Raw genomic sequence first — 23,572 nt, forward strand, 5'->3', positions numbered from 1 at the left:
CCGTTCATTTCAGGAACGGAGAGGTGCTGAATTGCAGTTAATGATGATAAACTAGAACGGCGGGGTAAAAAGACAGATTTGCAGCTTTGCAATAGTAAGAGCAGGGAAAATGCTTCAGCTGACGGTAGTAGATGAGAGATGTGGACCATGTAGCTAGTTTCTCCCGTTCTTTCCTTATTTGTTTTATTATTGCTTCTTAGTATATTTCCTGTTTAAGCGAAGCTATGTAAATATCCCAGCTGTGTTTATCTGTAGTGTGTGCGTAAATAACGCATCATTGTTATTACGCTTTCTGCTCGAAGGTACACAGTGTGAGTGCTGTTTATATACATCTTTCACAACTTCACCTTCTGTCATACATAGTAAGATCATTTAGCGTATCTCCTGAATAGTTAAATAGTTCAGTCTTCAGATAACACTGGAAAAAATAATTTGACCACCTTTGCCTACAATAAGTAAAATACGTTTGCTGTAAAAATCATCGCGATAAATAATGATATATTGACGAGACCTTTGGCATAAATAGATTTTCAGATTTTAGCCTAGTTCAGAGAGCTATCACTATAATTGTCTTGTTGCATCTCTCTTTCAATAAAGCAAAAAAGAGTTGAGGAGGAATGTATTGTCTAAACAACCAAAGATTGGAACACAGCGGCATTAGTGCATAATTAAAGAATTCTTAATTTAAAGTAAACATTAAACATTGTATCTGCCAGTGAATGATATATTGAATAGTGAGTGCAAATCAATTTAAGTATAAATGTAGGAAATCAGTTAGCAGTTAATGTTCAAATTGTTGATGTTACATTTTACATGTTACATCCACTGGCTTGGCAATCTATAATTGATTAAAGTTCATGTCAATATGAATTGGGTACAAGGGATTTTTTTTAAAGGAAGATTGCATTTTTTGAGCTCATTTAACCAATGTTTGTTTGGCAAAGACTTTTTTATTTAAGTCCAAGCTTTTCCTATAAATATTCCAATCATCTTCACTTTGGATGTTTTCAGTGGGTATTTTGCTAATTTCAAGATTGGTAAGGTATTCCTTACTTAATAAGTGATGATTTAAAGCTCAGTACTTTATACAGACCTGATGAGTAGTAATCAGGACAACAGCCCAAGGTTAGTTATCTGGATACATTTGCTGTCACAAGATCCAATAATGTTGAGGGAGATCAAAAGTGTGAAGAAAGTGGAATGATGCAAGGAAATATATTGTCAAAAGAAGAAAAAAGGATTCTGATATCATTGAAAGAAAACATTTTATTATGAAACACCTGCAATTCCTTTAACATTGTATGATTGTAGTCCTAATGGTGCTGTCAATTAACTTATGGAAATTATCTGTCTAATCTATAAAAACTGTATGCCAACATTGAAGAAAATTCGCACCCTATTTTAGTGAACTATTTCAAAATTTGACACCAAGACGTAAAAAAATTTATCAGGTGACTAAAAGCAGAATCAAAAAATGTCGCTTCTTGTGTCACCTTAAAGGCCAGAGAGGGATACAGAGAAAATGAAGTTTAAGGAGGGAATTCCAGATCTTGGGGTACAGCAGCCAGTGAAGTAGAGGCTGCAGAGATTGGGGAACGGAGGGTTGGGGATGGACAGAGGTTTGGGAGGGATGGATGGTGGGAAGCGGCAAGACCAGAGAGGAACTCTAAACTGTCACTCAACCAGGCCTACTGCATTCAGTGATTTATGCATGTGTACATCCAAATCCTCAGGTCAGTGGAACAGTGGTATTGCCCTTACTCTGTCAGGAGCCCTGTGTTCAAGTCAGACCTGCTGCAACCTCTTGACAGATTGGTTAGAAAACACTACTGTTCCTGCATCCCCTTTGGACTCTTTGTTTTGTGATTTTCTGACCAAAATGAATGACTTTGCACTTTCTATTTGAATTTGAAATGACTTTGAATTTCATCTGTCAAATTGCACATTTCACCAATCTGTCCCTTTTGACATTCTACACCATCTCCTATGGTTCACAATGCTACAAGACTTCCAGATTTTGTATCCTCCACAACTTTTGAAATTGTGTCCTATACAGGAAAGTCTATGTCATTGAGCATCTATTTCTGGAGAACATGGATCCTAATACTAAGCACTGGGGAGCCCATTGTAAGGTGTACTCCAGTCTGAAAAGCTACCATTTACCACAGCATTTCCTGTCACAGAGCCAGGTTTATATACGTATTGCTACAGTTCCTTTTTATTCTTCTGAGCTGTAATGTTGTTCAGTATAGTCTTTTGTGCAATAGCTAATCAAATGCCTTTGGAAGTCTATGTGAACCACATCAACACTCTATATTACTTTTGTTACCTCTGTTTGCCAAAGTGGCCATTAATATTATCCCAGATCGCTTCTACAAGCCCTCCTTCCCACACCCATCCACAAATCAACACACGCACAGGTAAGTGCACACAACCTACTTTGTCATTGCTGAGTTATCTTTACATTCTATTTTAGTAAGTTTGTGACATTTAAACTCTCCAATTTTGTGGAACACTCAACCTTCCTCCCAATAGCTGAAAAAATCAATTGGAAGATTATTGCCATCGTTTATGCAATTTCATCACTTCACACTTCTTCAGCATCTTTGGATGCATCTTATCTGGTCCTGGTGTCTTATCAACTTTTTAAGTTCAGGCAGCCTAGCCTTATCTATTGTACCCGTCAAGTGTCTGAAGTAGCTCTTCTTCCACCATGGGCAATAACTGCTTCCTTGGTAAACAGAGATGCCGTTTATTCATACAGTACTGCAGCCATGCTCCCTGTTTTAGCTCATCAATTCCTACTGGTTGTCCCTGATTTACAAATATATGGGGTATAATCTGAAAGATCTGACATAGGAATATGTTATGTACTTATAAAAGGCTATTTCATATTGTCCTACATTGCGATTTGACTTGTGTATAAATCGATTTGTGAACCGACCTGAGAATGGAACCTGTTTGCAACCTGGGGATGGCATGTAATTTGGTACAACCCACCCCTCCTCCTATGATCCTTTTATAATTCATATGGTTGGAGATTCTCCGATTCACTTCATATTAGCTGTCAGTCTGTTTGATTCTCCAATTTGCTTTCTGCATTCCAATCTGAACCTTCTGTGTTCCGCCTGGTTCTCATTTGTATTAGCTAGCTGATACCTAGCAATTGTACACTTTTCCTGCTTCACCTTGATCTCTATCTTTCCTGTCATCCAGGGACTCTGGAATTGATTGCTTTTTTCTTTTCATGAGAATATACCTTGATGTGCTTGAACTATCTCTTAAGGCAGCCCATCACTCAGATACAGTTTTGGTTGTTCACCTTTGGATCTGACCCAGATAAACTGGAATTATTCTTATCCCATTGAAGTTGGAGTTCTCCAGATAATTATTCCTACTCTGGATTTACCTTGCAGTTTTCTACAGCTAACGAAAACCTTATCAGACAATATTCTTTATTCCCTAAATGTTCCTGTAATGGCCTACCTCATTCCCAACAACCAAGTCTATCAATGCCTGTTTTCTTACTGGCAAAAATTCTCCGGAGCTGAAAATGTGTTGCTGGAAAAGCGCAGCAGGTCAGGCAGCATCCAAGGAGCAGGAGAATCGAACATTTCTGGCATGAGAAGGGCTCGTGCCCGAAACGTCAATTCTCCTGCTGCTTAGATGCTGCCTGACCTGCTGCGCTTTTCCAGCAACACATTTTCAGCTCTGATCTCCAGTATCTGCAGTCCTCACTTTCTCCTAAAAAAAATTCTCCTGAACCTATTCTTGAAATTTTTGCCATCTTCCCTTCTTTAAACAGCTATAACCCAGACTATCCCAGTCCCTCCTTATAGATTGCCAGATGTATTGTACCTCTCTGCTATTTCCTTAACATTTAGTGTTCTGCATCTTTTCCATTAATTGATGGCCTATAAAGCAATGTAATTGCACCTTCTATGATTTTTAACTGTAGTCCAACAGATTCATTGATTCCTTTGTGATATTCTGTATCTCCAGCATTACACTGTGTTTCTTTGTCACTACTATTATCTCTCCTTTACTTTTTTATCTTCCCCAAACACCCTTATATCCAGAAATCTTTAACAACCAAACCTGACCTTTTATGAACTATCTCTCTGTCATCAACATATGATGCTATTTCCACATAGTTATCTACACTTGCATCTCACCAATCTGGCTGCAGGAAGGCAAACTACATTGTTGGAATCACACCTGCAGAAATGCTTGGCTGCTCCCTGAACAGTCACATGTCTTGCCATATTACCCTTAAAGTTTTCCTTGTGCCTCCTGTGCAGCTGTGCTACACATGGTGCTACGATTTGGCTCTGAATGCACTCTGATGATGAGCCATCGCTCTCATCAGCATTCAGAACTGAATAACATTGCCCAACTCTCTCGGTTATCCTTTACTCATGCCTGCCTTACATCAGACTATTCTAGTGGCCAGCCTCCTCCTATACCTTTATAATCTTAAATCTCGATGTTTGTGTATTATCTTTTTCCTGGTCCTGTACACCCATCACCATTTTACTGGTTGCTTTACTTTGACTCCTGCTGAAGCAATGTCTCTATTTTAAAATTCTCATCTTTGTTTTCAAATCCCATCAGGTTTGGCACATTCCTAGTTCTCTGATCTCCTTCAGTTCCAGATGTCTGAAATATCGGCACTTCTGCAGTTCTGATCCTTTGAAAATATAATTGCCCCCTCCCACTAATGGTGCCCCACCAGGTTTACAGTTTCCAAGGCTCTAAGCTCTGGAATTCCATCAATCTCTTTCCCTCTATTTTTTTTCCCACCCTCAGGCCTCTCTTAAAGCTGACCTCTTTGACTGAACTTGAGGCCTGTGCTAACATCGTTTTATGTGACTTAGAATCATAATTTGTTCTTGAAAAGCACCTTTTGACATCTTATTAAGCTAAAGGTGTTATATCAATACAAATTGCTGTTGTTAACATGAGACTCGAAGGTTAACAAATCCTGAGCAGTGGTGGGCCGAGAGAGATGATGACGTGGTATAACAGAGACTCACCAGTGTTCTTTTAAGGTTAAATCAGAACTTTTAAAAAAGAAAATGGTTTCACTGTAGGATTGTTCACAATTGACTCATCACTGAATTTGGAAGCTACTTTTCCAGGCTCTGCTACAGCAGTTTAAACAAAGATTGTCTGCTGTCACACTGAGGCAAACAGCTCAGGAAGATCCTAACTTCCTAGTCGATGTTGATTTGATTGCTGAAGAAAATACAGTAGGTTTCCATGTCCTGATAGCTAACCAGTCTACACTTGCCCTGCTGCATACTCTTGGATGCCACGTGCTGACATAATGAGAGCATCATTGTGATGGCTCCAACAGTAAAATAGTTTACCAACATGTACTATACGTGACAGATGACAAGACAATTTGTGGATAGTGCATGTAATATTCTAACATCTGGATCTACAACTCCGCAAAATGAATAAAACTGAAATTATGTAAACAAACAGACACTCTCAGACAACAACTCACCAGAACGAAGGACCCGATACCCAGCATGAGCAAAACCAATGTAGTGTACAAAATCCCATGCAAGGACTGCACAAAACACTACATAGGACAAACAGGAAGACAGCTAATAATCTGCATCCATGAACACCAACTAGCCACGAAACGACACGACCAGCTATCCTTAGTAGTCACACACGCAGATGACAAGCAACATGAATTTGACTGGGACAACACTACTATTATAGACAAGCCAAACAGATAACAGCCAGGGAATTCCTAGAGGCATGGCACTCATCCACAGATTCAATCAATAAGCACATCGACCTGGACCCAATATACTGACCACTGCAACGGACAGCTGGAACTGACAACCGGAAGCGGCAGATTCAAACCACTACAAATGCCAGAGAAAAGATCACAGAAGCGCTTCACAGGAGGCTCCCAAGTATTGAGGATGTCACCTAGACAGGGGACGAAATGTCTGCAACACAAATTCCCAGCTCGGCGAACAGAACCACAACAACATGCATGAGGATTCCTTTTTTAAATCCTCTTGTTAAAATCACTTTGGATTCATTATAGCCTCTAATTCATGGGTAGGAGTGAGCTATATGTTAGACATCCAGTGTTCACTTTCCTAACAGTTGTCTCTTTTGTAGTCCGTTCGTGGGAGCAGGTGGGCATTTCTAGGGCTATCCCAAATCCAGCTGTAAATCTGACCATTTGCATTTGGCATCCTTTTTAGTTTCAGTTGTTCCAGTAACATACCTGTGCAGAAAATGATTCTAAATATGTGTGGGGTTGAGGTTGGGAGCAGGGGTAAAGTCAAGGTGATAAAATTATGAAAGAAAGTCTGTAAGATCCTTAGTTTTATCAATATCCATGCACAAACCACTCTCTCCATTTTAAAAAAAAGTTGCCACTCATCCTTTTTAAATCTTTCTCATCTTATAAATATACCCCCATTCTTGAAAATTCCCCACCTCGGGGAAAGGCAGTTCACTTTATCTATGCACCTTATGATTGTATAAGCTGCTCTAAAGTCTCCCCTCAGCCTCATACACTCCAGTGAAAAAAAGTCCCAGTTTATCCAGCCTGTCCTTATCTCTCTGGCCCTCCATTCCTGGTGAATCTCTTCTGAACCATCTCCAGTTTAATTATATCTTTCTATAACAGTGCAGCCAGAACTGGACATGGTACTCCAGAAGAGGTCTCACCTGCATCTTGTGCAATCTCAACATAACATCAAAAAGAATTTTACCAGGATGAGTGTCAGGGATAAAAAGCTTAATTTATGGATCTGGGTTGTTAATATGTAAACAGTGATAGTCTGGAGACAGTCTGATATGTTGCCCAAAGTTAGGACAGGTATTGATATAATAATTAGTCAAAATCATTTTCATCACTTAAAGCATTGTTTCTGAGAATGAATGGATTTAAGATGAAGAATGAAGGGAGAGAATAAATGATTTATTTCAGAGAATGGTTAGACTATGAAAGGTGGCATTAGAAATAGTAACGGTAGTAGGATCTGTAACAGCTTATAGGTGGAATCTCAAAAATATTGAAAAAGAAAAATTAAAGGCACTAAGACTAATTGAAGAGCCAGCCCAGGAAATGGACCAACTGCTGCTTGTACTGTTAAGATCTATGACACCGTGTTCTCACAGGATGCAGTGGGCATACAAAATTATCATAATCATGATACTGAAAGGAGTCCCATTTATACACATTATTCTTTTGAATTCTCCAAATTACAGTTTCACTTTTCATCAGCACTGGGAGTGATGCATTGTTTCATCTGGTTATGATTGGACATCAAGGATGCTACCCTCCAGGATTAACTCTTCAAGTAATCAGAAATATCTGACTACATGTGAGACTGTTGCAAGCAGTGCTTTTAAAAGGTTTTGATCAAGCATTTATCACATGGATTATGACAAAAAAAACCATTGGTGGAAAGATCAAAGTAGATCCTTGTGCTGTGCAATATTCCAAACTTACTGCTTACTGCATCTGTGGATATTCAGTTGTCCCTCCAGTGCCTAGTAGAGTGACGATACTCCTTATAAACATTAATCCTACTGTTAGGACATGGTAGAGTATCTAGAAATGATTTTCTGTTGCAGCTAGTTTCAGGAGAGCGTCACTATGCAATTATCCAGATGCTGTTTTCCATTGTTTTCATACTAACAATGTTGATTTGCAAAAGACACAGCAAAAGCGAGGCCATTGAGTGTGGTGGTAGTTCACAGTGGGTGCCTGTCATCAGTACAAGGTAAATCAGGCAGTTTAAATTTCCAAGTGCAGTTGAAGGTGGAAGAACCATGTATTTTTCATCTGCCTGCAGTTTCACAGCATAAAAGAACCTTTACAGTACTGTAAAGACAAGGTATTTATGAAGTGATAATTCTACCATTGATACCAATTAAGTGAGACGTTTAAATCAAGCTTTGTTGAGATCATTTAAAAGCAAAAGTTTGATTATGCCTGAGTTAAAATGAATTCTTTAAACAGGTACTTTATCATCGATATATTGTTGGCTTTAGAATATTCGTGAACACTAATACCTTTAATATAGAAAATTATTTATACTCATAAGGAAAGACATTAGTCTCAGCCACCGTATTTAATGACCTAATTAAAATTTAAGCCATTAGCAGATTTTTGTGTTTTATTTAATGCCTTTAGGAATGATCATTCTTTTGCTGTGAGCTGTACATGGAAATTGTTAGCTGGCAAAATTTGCAATTCATTTAAGAGTAAATTAAGACTGATCTAGTATCAGGCAGTTTATCTGCAAACAAATGATGCAATTTCAGTCTTTGTCTCCTTTGAGAATGTCATTGAAGTCAGTAGCATCTAGCTCATAAGAAATTGTATTAAAATCTGAAGATTTAGCTCTTCAGTCTCATTATTTTTGTGGAATGTACATAGTACATTGTAGCTTTGAGCCATTGATTTCCCTGACAGGAAATCTAAAACCTTCTTCTCAGGACTGATAGCTACCATTTGAGTAACATTTATTCTGTACACTGTAGACTTCCGACCTTAGATAATGATTGAAATACACTCTGTGTCCATCCATTTGGTGACGCTATTTGGGCAATTCTTACAGCCCTAAGCTGTAAAGTTTCTGAGAGAGAGAAAGGAACTAAATTGAACTAACTGGTGAAATAGAAAAATGACGATTTCTGGTTCACACAAAGCTGCTTAAGTGGTCAAAGAAATGTCAAGACACATTAACTACATGACTATAGCATTGACATAAATTAATGTTGTTTCACAATTTGAAATTATGAACAAAGCACTTGCATTTATAGATTTTCTTTCAAGTCCTCAGGGCATCTCAAGTTACCTTTACAAAACCATTCCCTGAATGACCCCTCTTGTTGGCTAACAGCTGTTTATTGAAGGAAATGCACAAAATGTGAAGGGAAGCAGATAATATTCAAGAAGCTCCTTAATGATTATTTGGGAGAGAACATTTCCATTGTAGGGGGATGGTGAGTTCAGATCCCAGCCGGGGCTGTCAGTTAAGCTTGCTTGCACTCACGGGGTGAGATTTGCCAGTTCTGGTCCAGGGAGCACTGCACACATGCACAGCACAGTGTCTCCAGAGGACAAAGCATTCCCAACTGTCAGCCGATCAAAAAGCAGCATTCACAGCTACCAGAGAGAGAGAGAGAGGGACGTACTGTCCTCGCAGCTTGAGGAAAAAGGCCATGCAGGATACCATTGACGATACCAAAAAAAAACATTGAGAGGGAGGACGTTCAAGATCAAACAATGTAAAGAGTATAAATTTGTAAGCTTTCCTTCTAGGGAGGCAAAGAACAGAAGCTCAGCTCAAAGGCACAATGATTAATCTCATCGATTGCTGGTACGTATTGATGTGTGATTACTTGATTCCAACCCAATGTAATTGTAATATCTATAAGGCATTAAATGTGCATGTGAAGTGCTCATCAAAAAATCAACCTGTGTCTAACCTTGTCTGACAGTTCTTTGGTAGTGTCTTCCTGCATGATGTGGCAGCTCTTGTTTGTGTGGGTGACAGCAGCAAATGAAACCAACCTAAAAGGCAACTTGATAGGTACTTAGAAGCCAGAACAAAATCTTCAATACTTCAGTGACATTTTAAAAAAATATATAAAGCAGCAGTTTGTATGTGGTGTTATCAGAAACCTTTGATTCTTATTAATTGATAAGGATGTATGGAGCCAGAAATTGGTTAAGGTCTTTTTCCTATCAAACGTAATCTTGCTGCAACTTAATAGCAAGTTTCAGCTCAATTTGTTCTTGTTGTTAATTGAAAATTTATCATTCATTGAAAGTTATGTATTACAGTGTAAGAACAAATAATTATATGTGTGTTCATACAAATATAAATTGATCACTTTGGAATGAGCAATACTGAAGCTTTCAAGCAGCATGAGACCAGCCAGGAACATATAATCTAAATTGCTGCAATATTAGTCATAGGATTTTTAAAAATCCTTGTTTCTGCTACAGCTTTTGTTCTGCAGAACTATCATCATTCTTAACATAGAATGTTTTGGATATAAAAGCAGATTAACTTATTACTGAAATGAAATTAGCCTTTTAAACATCAAATCTTAATTCTTGCTTCTTGTGCTGGTTATTTCCCTTTACTGATTGTTAAATGAGATGAGGTAATATTCTCTGCATTTGAAGGTATTTTGATGTAATTGTGCTAAATGATTTGTAACAAAAATTGACTGTATACTTTAATTAGAACTTACTGATGATAGTCTGGTTTCCAAATGATTTGCCTACATTAACTTCACATGTGCCATGTTATTCCATGAGCAAATTGCCTATAAACTAGATTATTGTGCAATATAGATGAGGTTAGTCCAGATTTAACTCTACCTCTGCGTTCAATTAGTTGTTCATGGCTGTGGTGGCACTAAAAGAGACACAGTAATTAGATTCAAGTCCCTGGTTGAGTAAAAAGGAACGAAACAGCCGAGATTTTCTCTCCTATGTTCAGTAGCTTTCAGTCGAAAGTTACATATGTGGACACAGTTTGAGAACAGGATAAGACACAGTTGGACTGATCTGTTTGATGAACCTAACTCTCTGTTCAGAATTCAGCTGCTTGTGGAGGGTGCTGGAGAGCAACCAGTATCTCTCAACCTGTGGAAGGGTCACCCAACTCAAAATGGTATCTTTGACCACAGATGCTGCCAGATCTGTTGAGCTTTTTCAGCAATTTCTAGTATTTCTCAAACTGTGCCTTAATACCAATCGCTGCTTTTTGAATCACCACCTTCGTGAAAGAAGAAAACTGTTTGTATAACTTTGTGCCTTCCTTTACAGTCTGTGCCATCGCAGACTCAGGTGTATCGGTTATTTACTCTGGTATAGTCAATTAACATTAATTTTATCAGCTTTACTTCCTCAATTTAAGGAAAGCTTGAACTATGTCTACAAGCCCTTGCATATATGGCTGTATTAAATATTAACAATTAGAATTGCAGAATTGTACAGCACAGAAATAGGTTGTTCAGTCCAATTCGGGCATGCCAGCCAGATATCCGAAATTAACCTAGTCCCATTTACCAGCATTTGGCCTCTAGCTCTCTTAAACCCTTCCTTGCATATACCAACCCAGATGCCTTATAAATGCCAGAATTGTACCAGCCTCTACCTCTTCCTCTGGCAGTTCACTCCATACACGCACCACCCTCTGCATGAAAAATTTGCCCCTTAGGTCCCTTTTCAATCTTTCCTCTCTCAATTGCATGAGGAATGGTGGTGGATTTAAAAATTCATAAAAGAATGTGATAATATTTTTGTGTGCAATTTTGTTTACATCACTTTGTCCTGCTTTATTGGCAAGAAACTTAAAATGAAGCAATTACGACTCAACCCTTAGATATCCTTGCCCCTTTCTATCTCATTAACATCTATATTGTATAATTCTTAGCACTCTTTGTGCACATCCCTGATAATAACTGTGCCATTGCCGATTGTGCTGTCAGCAGTTTAGATCCTAAGCTCTGGAATTCCTTTGCTGTATCTCCATTTCTTTACTTCTCCCTCTTCCTGCATGGCACTCTTTAAATCCCACTGCTTTGCCCTAGCTTTTGCTCACCTCTTCTAATATAATCTTATGTGGCTATGTGTCATGTTTTGCAAAGCACCCTGATCATTTTACTGTGAAAGAAGCTCCATAAATGTGGATTGTTGCTGCAAAAAACTGTACCATAATTTTATTAACATTGTTGAAAAGTTGATATTGTTATCCACAATATTCAAAAGCAAATGTTCCTATTCTGTGACTGGGAGTTTTAGTTGCAACCGACAGGAAATCGGCTGATCCTTTCTTGATCTGCGTTATTTCATTGACTGTTGGCTTATCTTCAATCCATTGTTGTAGCAACTCAAGATGTCATTGGCCCAGATACTCCAATGGCCACACAGTGTTTGCAGCAGTGAGGACAGTAGTTGTGCATTGGGACTTTGTGGGATTCCTGGTGCAGTTGATTCCGAGGGAACTACTGGATAATTGAAAATTCCAATGGAAGATTCCCTTGTGGCTAGACTTGTCTGTACAAGCCCCTTAAAGGAAAATTTTGAAGGTTCTGACTCACTAAACTTTATAGTTACTTTGGAAATGTTGGAAGACTAGACATCTGCTCTAATTCTTGGGTAACTATTAAACTGAACCCATACCTTAGCATGAACTGAAAATGTGTTGCTGGAAAAGCGCAGCAGGTCAGGCAGCATCCAAGGAGAAGGAGAGTCGACGTTTCGGGCATGAGCCCTTTTTCAGGAATCCATATCTCAGCATCCCAACTATGTTTCTTCTCTATCCCATTGGAGTCAACCCACTTTCCTATCAGTGTGAAACCTCCTCCAACTTGCATTACCCCTCCTTAAACCAAACACATTCTTCTTATGATCAGGGTCAGAAATGAGGTGTCCGATCCTGAACAGAATTTCTGGACAGTTCTTGTATGCTTAGCATTAAATCCAATGATTGGTTTCATCTCATTAGTAAAATATGATCCTTCAATATTTGGATTCGGAGTCATGTGAACTCTGCAAATGCCATCTAAGCTAAATAGATTAGTCTGCATTATTAGTAACAAATACAGTATATTGACCTGGGTCATATCTCCCCCATATCATGTGCCTCTCCTCTGATCCTCACACCTTTGTCTTATAGCTTTATGCCGTTTGTTCTCATCGATTGCAGTACTTTCCACATCTGCAAGATCTTCTTTCATTATTTCTATTGTCTACTATATCCAAATGTCAATGTCACCATGAACAAAATATTCCCCCTGTTCCATAATCTTTAACTCATTCATTGATTTTATTTCCCACCAATTCCCAATGGTATTATCACCTACCTGAGAACTCTACATCCCTCTAGTTTGGATTCATATGGACAGTCTTGGACCTAACTGTGTATTCCATTTGGATTGTCCTATGCATACGTTTCTTCCCTCTTTTATTGACCCTCGCCTTCACTGAGTATGTTTAGAAACCAGTTTACCATCTATTAAGTTGATTAACAGCTTTTTATTAAAATGAAGCTAACACACCAGGCTCTCATATTTAGTTCCCATCTATGCTTATTTTAATTAAATTGGTAAGGGTAATCTGCAGTTCTGATGAAAGATGCCTTCCTAAAACAATGTACTTTTTCCTTTTCTAGAGCCTGAGACACTTGATTTGTACTTACAGCATATTCTGATTTTAGTTTAATTATTTGGACTTTGTTCTGATGTGCCTGTATCCGTCTAAATTAACTTCTACCTGTAAATAAAAATGCTGAACTAGTTCATGTTTTGGCTTGATTTAAACTGTGATTGACATTGTTTCTTCTGGTCTGATTGTCTTTCCTGAACGTTAAGAGTGAACATGGTTTTTAAGCTTCATCTTCTTAGTTAAACTTGTGTTAATTTGACTTTGAATAAACTAAAGCCCCAAAATATTTTGAGATAGAATTGCTTTCAACATTGAAGAACAAGATGAAATAAGTGAACCCTATTTAAGGGTGACAACATTAAACCAGCCCTTTGAGTCATTGTACATCTTCAGCAACATTTCAAACAAATGAATGTGTTTGTGACAGTGGGTTAACACTCCATCGTCTTTTCGTCAGGGTCTGGGGTTTGAAATTAGTGAGACTGATGAAATGGAAGCCCATTGCTCTACTGCTTTATAGATATTTCACATACTAAGTCTCAAAGTGATACTTGGAGTGCACAGAATAAAATTGCTTACCTGTCGATGCTAATTGGTGCTATTTTGGTATAGAATGGATGAATGTAAGAAATGGAAGAATCACACCGGTGCAGAATGAGGTGTTTTTCTGAGGTTTGGATTGGGGTCTGTTATTGCTAGAGAGAGTAACTAGAATTATAACTGCAATTGCTTTGTCATGTACTTATCTTTGACAGGATAGTACTGTCAATGAAGAATACTGACAAAGCACTGTCTGTTCATACTCCCAGCAATTTCTCTGCCTGAGGACAGTATAATAATCAGGTTCTATGATTATAAAAAAAAAGCGAAACATTTTTGTCCTAAGATCCATTAATGAAAGAACTTTCTTGCTAAAGGCTGTATTCTATTTTAAGACACAGTCAGCTCTAATTCTATATAAAATCCAAATATTGCAGATGACTCCTTCAATAGGGAAGGTAATGACAGAAAGGCGGCCAGCAGTAAAACCACCCACCAAATCACAAAAATGAAGATGGCACCACGGTGATAAAGCAGCATTGAGATGATCCCATGTAAGGTTGGAAAATGCTTGGTGGAGTGATTACACAATAGAAACTTAATCTCAAGATGGCTGCTTCTCATGGATTCAGGAGCAACTCTGTTCATGTTAGTTTCTTCTATTCTTAACAAAACATAGTGAGATTTTAGTGGCAGAATGCACTGCAAGTGATCTCTTTGAATATTCATACACTTGGATCCCAAACCAAATCCTTAAAATGTAATAGTGATTTCAGCAAATACTAATTTCTGTTCTGTTTAGAGGCTATTGACTCTGGAAGTAATGAATTGGTCTTGGTTATCTGTACCAGGATAAGGGGTAGTCCATTGAGACAATCCACTGTGAGTGCAACACTCCACCCTGAAGCTGAAATTCCAAATGATTACGATACCTAGGTTTAAGCTTGTAATGTGGTGCCTTCGCTCTTGCACCTCACTGCTGCAGAGCTGCTGCTGTAGGTGTGCACTGAAGAAATCAAGAGAGAATAACAGAGAACCACTTTGAAAGGGACAATAAACAAAATACAAACAATTTGTCTCCTCATTCTTTGGGGAAGCACCTGATCTCTACTCAATGCCTTTTTACAATATGGGGTGTATCTGAATGGTGCAGGAGCAGAATCATAGAATGTCAGAGAACTAAGAACTGCACTGTTAGCATACCCTTTGCAGTGCTTTCTGTCACCAAAATCTCATTATGTTTTGTTAAGAATGGAAGAAACTAACATGAACAGAGTTGTTCCTGAATCCATGAGAAGCAACCATCTTGAGGTTAAGTTTCCATTGTGCAATCACTCCACTGGGCATTTTCATCCAGTTTCTTAAATCGGCTGTGTTGGTGTATCTGACCCTGCAAGGTCAAAGAGGTACTTGGGACTGGTCATTGGAATGGCCTTTTTGATAATGGTTCCTTTTTGTTTTAGAACAAACATATTATTTAAATTAAAAGGAACATTTGAAAGGTCTATGGTTAGAATTTATATTATTTGATTTAAAATTAAATAATGACAGGTGTCAAATTTTTTGTGCGGAATGCAATCCAAATGCTACACCCAAAGTTGCCCTTATTCATATCCCAATGTCTTCTTCCAGCCAGTTTTCTTCCAAACTTTTTCCAGCATACACTAGAATATAAAAATGGACATAAATAAGTGGAAATCAATGCAAACAAACGGAGGCCAACGATAGTATCTATTCCTCTTTTTTTATGTGATAATTAAATTTTCAAGCTGTCAGCTATCATTCACGTTAGGCAAAGCACGCTTTCATGTGCAGTCATAAAGATTTACTGATTTTCAATATGATGTATGTCATAAAAATGCATTTGGAGAAACAAGATGCAGTGCAGGTTTCAGATAAATATTTTAAAACGCTCAAAAATAGTGATATAGAAAATTTGATGTTTCCTACCGAATTGCCCAAATTGACTAAGTTAAGACTTAGTGTGAACATTTTGAGATGGCTCTTTAGCTTGGGGCAGGCCAATTATAATGATCCAAGTTGCACTCAATGACAGGAATTGACAGGCTGGTTTAAGTGAGCAAGGAAATTTGGGCATTGCATAATTATCTATTAGGACATATTTGGAGACCCCACTATACATCCTCCTCTTTGTTTCTGCTCATCGTAGATATCCCCATTTATTTTTCATGCATAATGATAATTAGGTATCAGTGTTAATTTATTTTTTGGAGTGACTAACACAAATATATACACAATGGAGAAACAGAAGAAACAGACACATTTAGCTTTAGAAAAGTGAATTTGTTAGTTTTAGCTTAATGCACTTTGGACCTAGCACGTCCATTTGGTTCTAATAATGTGCCCTTGAAGGTGTGTAGTGCTCTTTATTTCAAAAATATTTAATGAAAATAAAAATGCCATTGAGTAAGTAGGGAGTAAATAAGTCCAAACCTTTGTGTCACGGTCGGTCTGGGGATGGAAGAAGTAATAATCCCTTGGCAAAATGTTTCAAAAGTGCACTTCAGAAAAGGTTGACTCCTCCTGGTTTGTTTTCCAAACATTATAGATGTTAACAGAATATAGGATGTTCTTTTTTAATTCAAGAAGACTGTTCATATAAGGTGACCTCATTAAATAATTGCATCACAGGGGGCCATTCACATCATTGTGTCCATGCTGAGACTGTTTAAAGCATCTTTCCCCTCAGCATGCAGTGCTTTTTTCCTCTTCAAATATGTTTTCAATTCCCTTTTGAAAACTCAGAATCTGCCTCCTCCACACTTTCAGGCAGAGCATTTTAATTGATCATTGTGTAAAAATGTTTTTCCAAGTGTCACTCTTGATTCTTTGGATAATTAACTTACGTTGGTGTTCTTTTGAGGTACAGCATTTCCATCAAATGCAACAGTTTCTCCTTATCTTTCTGTTTGGCCTACTCTGGCTTCGAACACCTCTCTCAGATCTCCTCTTAGCTAAGCCTCTAAGGAGACCAATACCTTGACCAATTTATTCACAAAACGTCCCTCATGCCTGGAATGTTTTGAATTAATCTTTTCTGAATCCCCTGTAAAGTTTGACAACCTTCACGATATACGGCAGCCAGAATTGTACCGTAAGTTTTAAATATCAATCATGTTAGGGAAGGACCTAAATAAACTTGGAGCATATGTCCAAAGAATCTTAAAGCTCAACAGTGTACTTATGAAGGCAAATTGAATTGAGGCATAAAGTAGAAGAGAGAGGTGTTGCCAGAATTGTGCACAACACTTGAGTACAGTTCGGATCACCATATTGCAACAAAGATGCACTGGAGAGGGGACAAAGGAGATCCAATGAGAATCTTGCCAAGACTGAAAAGTTCAATTTTTGGGAAGATTGGATGGGCTGGGTTGCTGTTCTTGGAACAAAGCAGGCTGAGGGGAGCCTTAATTGAGGTGTATAAACTTATGGGTGGCCTAGATAGAGTTAAAAACTGGGGAGCATAGATTTAGATTAGATTAGACTTAGTGTGGAAACAGGCCCTTCGGCCCAACAAGTCCACACCGACCCGCCGAAGCGAAACCCACCCATACCCCTACATTTACCCCTTGCCTAACACTACGGGCAATTTAGCATGGCCAATTCACCTGACCCGCACATCTTTGGACTGTGGGAGGAAACCCACGCAGACACGGGGAGAACGTGCAAACTCCACACAGTCAGTCGCCTGAGTCGGGAATTGAACCCGGGTCTCAGGCGCTGTGAGGCAGCAGTGCTAACCACTGTGCCACCGTGCCACCCACGAAAAGTATATGTTAAAGGCTTAGAGGGGAAATTAGAATTATTTTACTGCCAGAGAATGATAGCAATTTGTTACTTACTGCCTTAATAGGTGACAGAGACAGGAACTCACTATTTTTAGTGTAGTTGGATGTTTGCTTGAAGAGCTATGATCTGTAGAGCTATGCGTTAGTACCAAAAGGTGAGTTCAGGCTGGATTGCTTGACAAAAGTGAAGACTGCCGATGCTGGAGATCAGAGTCGAAGAGTGTGGCGCTGGAAAACCACAGCCAGTCAGGCAGCATCCGTGGAGCAGGAAAGTCGATGTTTCGGGCATAAGCCCTTCGTCAGGATTGCTCATTGTTGATCAGCACAGGCATAATGGGCTGATTGCCCTCCTTCTGTGTTGTCTATACTTGCAAGGAGCAAGGATTGCACCATTCCTTTATTGCATGTGCTTTTTCATTTGACGATCTGATTGTATGGTGACATCTCACCTGTTGATCAAGGCGTTTCCACCAGGAAACAAGAATCAGAGTTATTATCAGAAAAATTATAATGAATCACTTTCAGTGAACCTGCCTATCAATATGACTGCCTCTGTTAGTTAACAGTTAGTTAACAGTGTATCTTACTGGTACTTTGGCATTGTGTGGCTGTACTGTTTCTGAATCATGCTGGATTCTACACATTTTACTTGGAAGAATAAATAACTGTCCTGTGTACATACGTTGAGGAGTAAAATTGTCTTCAGCTCTGTTTTGTAAAATAAGAGTATTAAAACATGCTCAATTGAAATCTTTGTATGGGAAGCGCATCAGCATTTACATTGGTTGACCTTTAGTTTTATTCTATTTCATTATGAATCAATTCTTCAAGAATTAATTCATTATCTTTTATGTTTTGAGAATGATTAAAATATAGATTTCAACCTGTATAGGTTATGTAACTATCCTATCATCAGGTTAAATGCTCAATGCTCATTAAGATATGAAATACTTCAACATCTGGAAAGTTCTGCTGATCAACAGAAAGACGACAAGTGGTTGGATGCTGAGCTGTGTCCTATGGATAACAGGAGAGAGCTGTGTTGTTGAGAACATAATTGAGTTCAACTGATGCTTGAATGTAATTGTCAATTCTTCCTGAATCAAGTAAAAGCCTGCAGTGCTCAGTTTAGTTAATTTGTATTAAATACATTGATGGAGTGTGCTGTGACTGGCAAGTGTTTTAAGTTTAAGATTTTCATTATAGATAACAGTATTTCTCAGGGCATGTCGGTGAAGCTTCAATCTGAACAAAATAATAGGCTAAACTTCATTTACCATTTATATAGTCTCTTTTTGTAGCATGCAAATACATTGTACACCACACAGAAATTCTGGAGTTAATTTGAAGATGTAGTGTGTTAACTGGAATAATATTCTAAAATGTAAATATCATGAAAATTCATCTTGCAAGTACAGGGTTGAGTTTTGAATCTTCTTTCAGTTGACAATTTGGATGTGTTTTTCGAAGTAGATAAAGCACTTAACTCAATATTAGTTATCCAGTATATCCATGTCAGGCCCATCTAATTTGAGCTAAAATACCCTGATCTGATTACTGGCTACCATAACCATAGCAAAGGCAATGATAATCCTTGACTGAACACAAATAAAATCCTGAGGGAAATGCAAAGAAATGTTCTCCAAGGAGCTGAGTAAGTTGCAAGTTCTGCAGCCTTTCTTGTACCCTGAGTGAAGCAGTTCTAGGTTTACTCGATAAACCTGTAAGATCCTTTCTGCATATTTGTGTTCGGTAAGGGTGTTTTTGTTGAAGCTGAAGAGTAATGGCAATCTAAAAATGCATTACAGTAACATTTGAGAATATGATGTGGTTAACAGTATGACGATTACGGTGTTTTAACAACAAGCTTGAGGCAGGTTGCTGCTGATTCGATTTGGGTGGATTATTCTTGTGTGTGCATTTGTTGTTTGTACAGCTAAACTCATTGCTCCATTTAAGTGGTGTCAGAATAAGGATACATTGTCTTGGGTTTTACTTTTTAATAGATATGCACAGCAGTATCTTGCTTTCCTCTTATTATGTAATTAGTTGAGTGTTGTCAACTGTATAATTAAAAATATGGATGACTACTGACATTGCAATCCATTTTGCAGCATCCTTCAGACACAGTCCTTCTGTGATCATATGTAAAAAGATACCTAGCTTCTTCACCAGTATTGCACAGCCACAGAAGTAGTGTGAGGATCTAAAGCTAAGGAATTAAAACGTCATTTAGCAGGAGGTTTTCTGTTTTATCTGGAAATACTGCAGTGAACTGTCAGAGGAAGGCTCAGAATATATTGTTTGCAAGAATAGTCATTTAAGTCCAAAGGAGAGGTTTGCATTTTCTGCCCAGAACTATTATGTTTCAGCATTGTGTCTTGTCGAGTTACGATGACACATTAGGATGGGGCATAATTATTCTGGCAGTTAATTCTGTAACCACGGTGCAGTACATCATCCGTCCTGGATTACCTCCCACTTCAAGGTCGTTTACTGATTTTGGAAGGTATTCCATTTTTTTCCTTTCTCTTCAGCCATCTGTAAGGAGTCTTATTTACATCACTGAATCTTTCAGGTGTTGAAAATTAACCTTCTGGGTCACAGAAAACGAATCTTAGCATCACTTGGAGACAGACTTCACGACGAGCCTCCTCAGAAGCCTCCGCGTACAATTACTTTGAGGGTAAGCCATGTTTGTACAGTGTTGAATTACTACAGCTATTCGCATGGAATGTAGCACGGTATAATTTTAATTAGCACATCTCAGGCCGATCTTCAGCACTAGCATGTATCATTATTAGCTGCTTGCCTCAGTATCTTTCCTGTTCCATGATCACCACCAACATTTTTGTTCTGTATGTGAGAATATTCCCTGAAGATCTTCCAAGCAATATTGTGAAATTAAAATATGGGAGAAAATTCATTTCAGGTTTTTTATTATTGTGACCTTTTGATCTAATGTAGGCTGAAAAATATCTGTCAAATCTTTCTGCGGGTGTCAGAGAAATGAAAATCAATATCTATTCTCATTAAAAAGTAAACTCTGTTAAGCACATATGTCAGAACCCTTCAGCTCTGTTGCTGGGATTCAGGTAGTTACTGAGTCAATCGTAGCATTAAGCTGCACCACATTAACCCTTCCTCAACAGATTTACAGCATTTCAAATCTGTTCCACATCGATTAACTGGCTTCTCTTTGTAGACTTTTCAGGAAAGGATTTTAAAAAATTATTTGGAACATTTATCTACAAGAAATTTTATAATGATTTGTTGTTCATCTTGTTCTTTACTCTTATGCTATTAAATCATTTTTTTTTAACCTGATAATGTAGGACAGAATTACCTCAAAGATTTAGTGAGTGGTTCAATTTTCCCCACAGGAAGCAAACCCTTTAATCCAGGGAAGGATTTTTGCAGATGGTAATGAATTGCTGTAGTTCGTGGAATCTGACAGGTTAAGATCTGTGCCAGGATCATCATCATGTTTTCAATAGCTGTATAAAAGCAGCGATTTAATCTCAGTTTTTGGAATTGTGCAAAGCCAAGTTCACATTTCAGCTTATCAAATGTTTTTTTTTAAAATCACATTCAACCTAAAATGTCACTGAAGGATTCATGGAAATGTGTTACTTGGTTCTGCTATCATGGAAAAAAAAGGAACGCTCTTGAGGAACTGTATATATTTCAGTATTCAGTTAAGAAAGGTGACATACAATTGTCAGTTTCATAAATGCATACAACACATTCAAAATGACGCTGGAGTAGTACTGTCATTTAACAGTTGCCAGAAGGTTTTTTTTTGAGTCAAGTAATTTTAATATATATTTCCGTGTATATTTTTCCAATAATTTATCTTCAGCACTTGAACAAAAATATCAAATCTTAAAGCTTTTTAAAGCATAGTTTTCAACTGGAATTATTTAACTGCGCTGTTTGGAATGCTAAATCGGGAAAGCTGAAAGAAAAATGGGGAATGGTCAAAATGGTTATCTTCCAGTTTCCAATTTGCCAAAGGCTTTCCTTTGGAAATGTTTGTTCATCTTTTCTTTTTCTCAGGTACTACAATGTGACTGCACCTTTTTACATTGTTGTAAAGAGCATTCTTGATAAAGCATCTGCGGGAAAACAAAAAGTGTTTCCAGGCCGATTTTTAGGAACTCAACAGAAACATGCCCACTGATCCGTGCAATTCAAATAGAACTGTTTGTACATTTGGAATCTGCTTCCCTCCCACTGCTGGGAGCCAATATTGTTGATTCTCATGCAGACCACTAGGTGAAGCACTATGATATGATGGGACCCTCCATCTTAGAAGGAGGGAACAACTGACGAGTGGTGGAAGAAAGAAAACCACTCATTTTAGGTGCTATTCAGATTGGATCTCTTTTTATATCAATAGGTCAGTTGTCCTGAATCCCGCAATGCCATCTTGCAAGATGATGTATATATCGTATCTTGGATGGTAAGTCACCTCACTCTGAAATAAGCTGGGCAACATGGACTTGAGGCCTTCTCCCCCCAATAGAGTGCAAGTAAGCTGCTTAATTTCTGATGCCTGCCTCCGCTGCAGGATGTAATAATTTTTTACACCATACTTTTCCCAAGCAACAGTTAACTCAGAACTCTAGTGAAGGGCAGATGGTCTGTCCTTCGTTCCTGCCAAGCTTGCAATAAAATGGGCTGTCCAAGTACTGTCACTCTTTTGTATGTTGTCCTGAAAAAAAAATCATCATTTCATGTACATTTTGTAGGAAACATTATGGAAACACTTGTTTTAGCAATCATTTTTAAATCCCTGGGATCATTATTTATGATTTAAAGCAATTTTACTGCCATCTGTCTTTCTTTGCAATGTATTTCACCTGTTCCTTTCTCTGCTGTGCAATGACCACCAACCAACAGAATTTTAACAGAAGCAACATCTATAAGTTTCTAATCCAAAGACTTATTTCATGGGAACAGTTCATGTCTTAGTTAGCAAATTTCTAAATCGTCATCCTCTTGCAATATGCAAATGACTGTGGAAATAACCCAATCATGAAGATTTAACAGATACCATCACTTCATTTAGGACGGCTCCTGTCTCCCTCCTCACCAATCCCCTAATTAGCACATGACACAATTTCATAGCCTTTAGATTTGTAGTTTTCTTTGCATAATATCTGTCACTGAATTCATCTTAGATGTCCTCAGGGTGCAAAAGGAAGCAAAAATCCCAAAAATAGATTTTTAGAAAATACTCAATGCCGATTTGTTTCTTGAATCTGACCTAGAAAACAGTTAATCAGTCAGAGTTTTTATTGACAGTTTCAATCAAATGATACCAGTTCCACAACTTCTGTCATGGACTATTTCTTTGGTGCTATGCTTAATGTAAAGGCTTCCATTTGTAAGGAAGAAGGTTTTAAGCAGGTACTTTGATAATGATTTACTTTGGTTCTTACGGCCTCCCATCAGTGACATTAACCCTCCATCTGTGAAGAAAAGCATGCCATGTGTTTCATTTTTCTCTCTCAATGAAATTGAGTGGATGACTGGAGCAACAGGTTTACTTCCACAAATATATTGCTTTTGGTACTTTTGCTCGTTGGGACTGTGTGAAACTCTCACTGATTGGAAAAAGATTTGCCAAGGTCTTTGAAAGTTTTAAGTAAGGATTGGCTTGCAGGACTGCAGGTAATTCATATCCACTGTAGCTGCAGCATCCACCGAGAGACCTCTGCACAAGTAGCCAGCAGAATTGGCAAAATGAACAGCCTTATTTTCTTAGAATGGTTGAATAAATGCTGATCCTAATGTCTTTCCATGGCATTATTGGAAAATGTAGGGACAACTAATTAGTCTAACCCTCCCTCTCCATTTCTACCTACAACTTCAAGTATGTCAGTAAATATCATGTTATGGGTAAGCCATAACTTCCAGAAGCTCAGCAGTGACAAGAATAAAACCATTCTGTTTGTCCACCACTGCTGCTGGCACTCATTCAGTCCATCTCTCAGCTATTTATTCGGATGCAATTTCATGACAAACAACTTCAGTG

General features: G+C 38.1%; 1 protein-coding gene across 12 annotated transcripts in view; it reads left to right on the forward strand.

The window, feature by feature from the left end:
* Positions 1-23,572, forward strand: part of anks1b (ankyrin repeat and sterile alpha motif domain containing 1B) — an 815,114-nt gene that overhangs the window by 760,233 nt on the left and 31,309 nt on the right. For 6 of the 12 annotated variants that reach the window (XM_060842911.1, XM_060842914.1, XM_060842910.1 and 3 more), the window contains 2 exons: positions 20,108-20,215; positions 21,932-21,994. In XM_060842911.1, the coding sequence (XP_060698894.1) occupies positions 20,108-20,215; positions 21,932-21,994 (171 nt within the window). The remainder of the gene's footprint in view (positions 1-20,107; positions 20,216-21,931; positions 21,995-23,572) is intronic. The other 6 variants (XM_060842913.1, XM_060842915.1, XM_060842916.1 and 3 more) reach the window with 1 other exon arrangement.

The sequence above is a fragment of the Hemiscyllium ocellatum genome, chromosome 23 (genome assembly GCF_020745735.1).
Source record: "Hemiscyllium ocellatum isolate sHemOce1 chromosome 23, sHemOce1.pat.X.cur, whole genome shotgun sequence".
In the NCBI taxonomy this organism is placed as follows: domain Eukaryota; kingdom Metazoa; phylum Chordata; class Chondrichthyes; order Orectolobiformes; family Hemiscylliidae; genus Hemiscyllium; species Hemiscyllium ocellatum.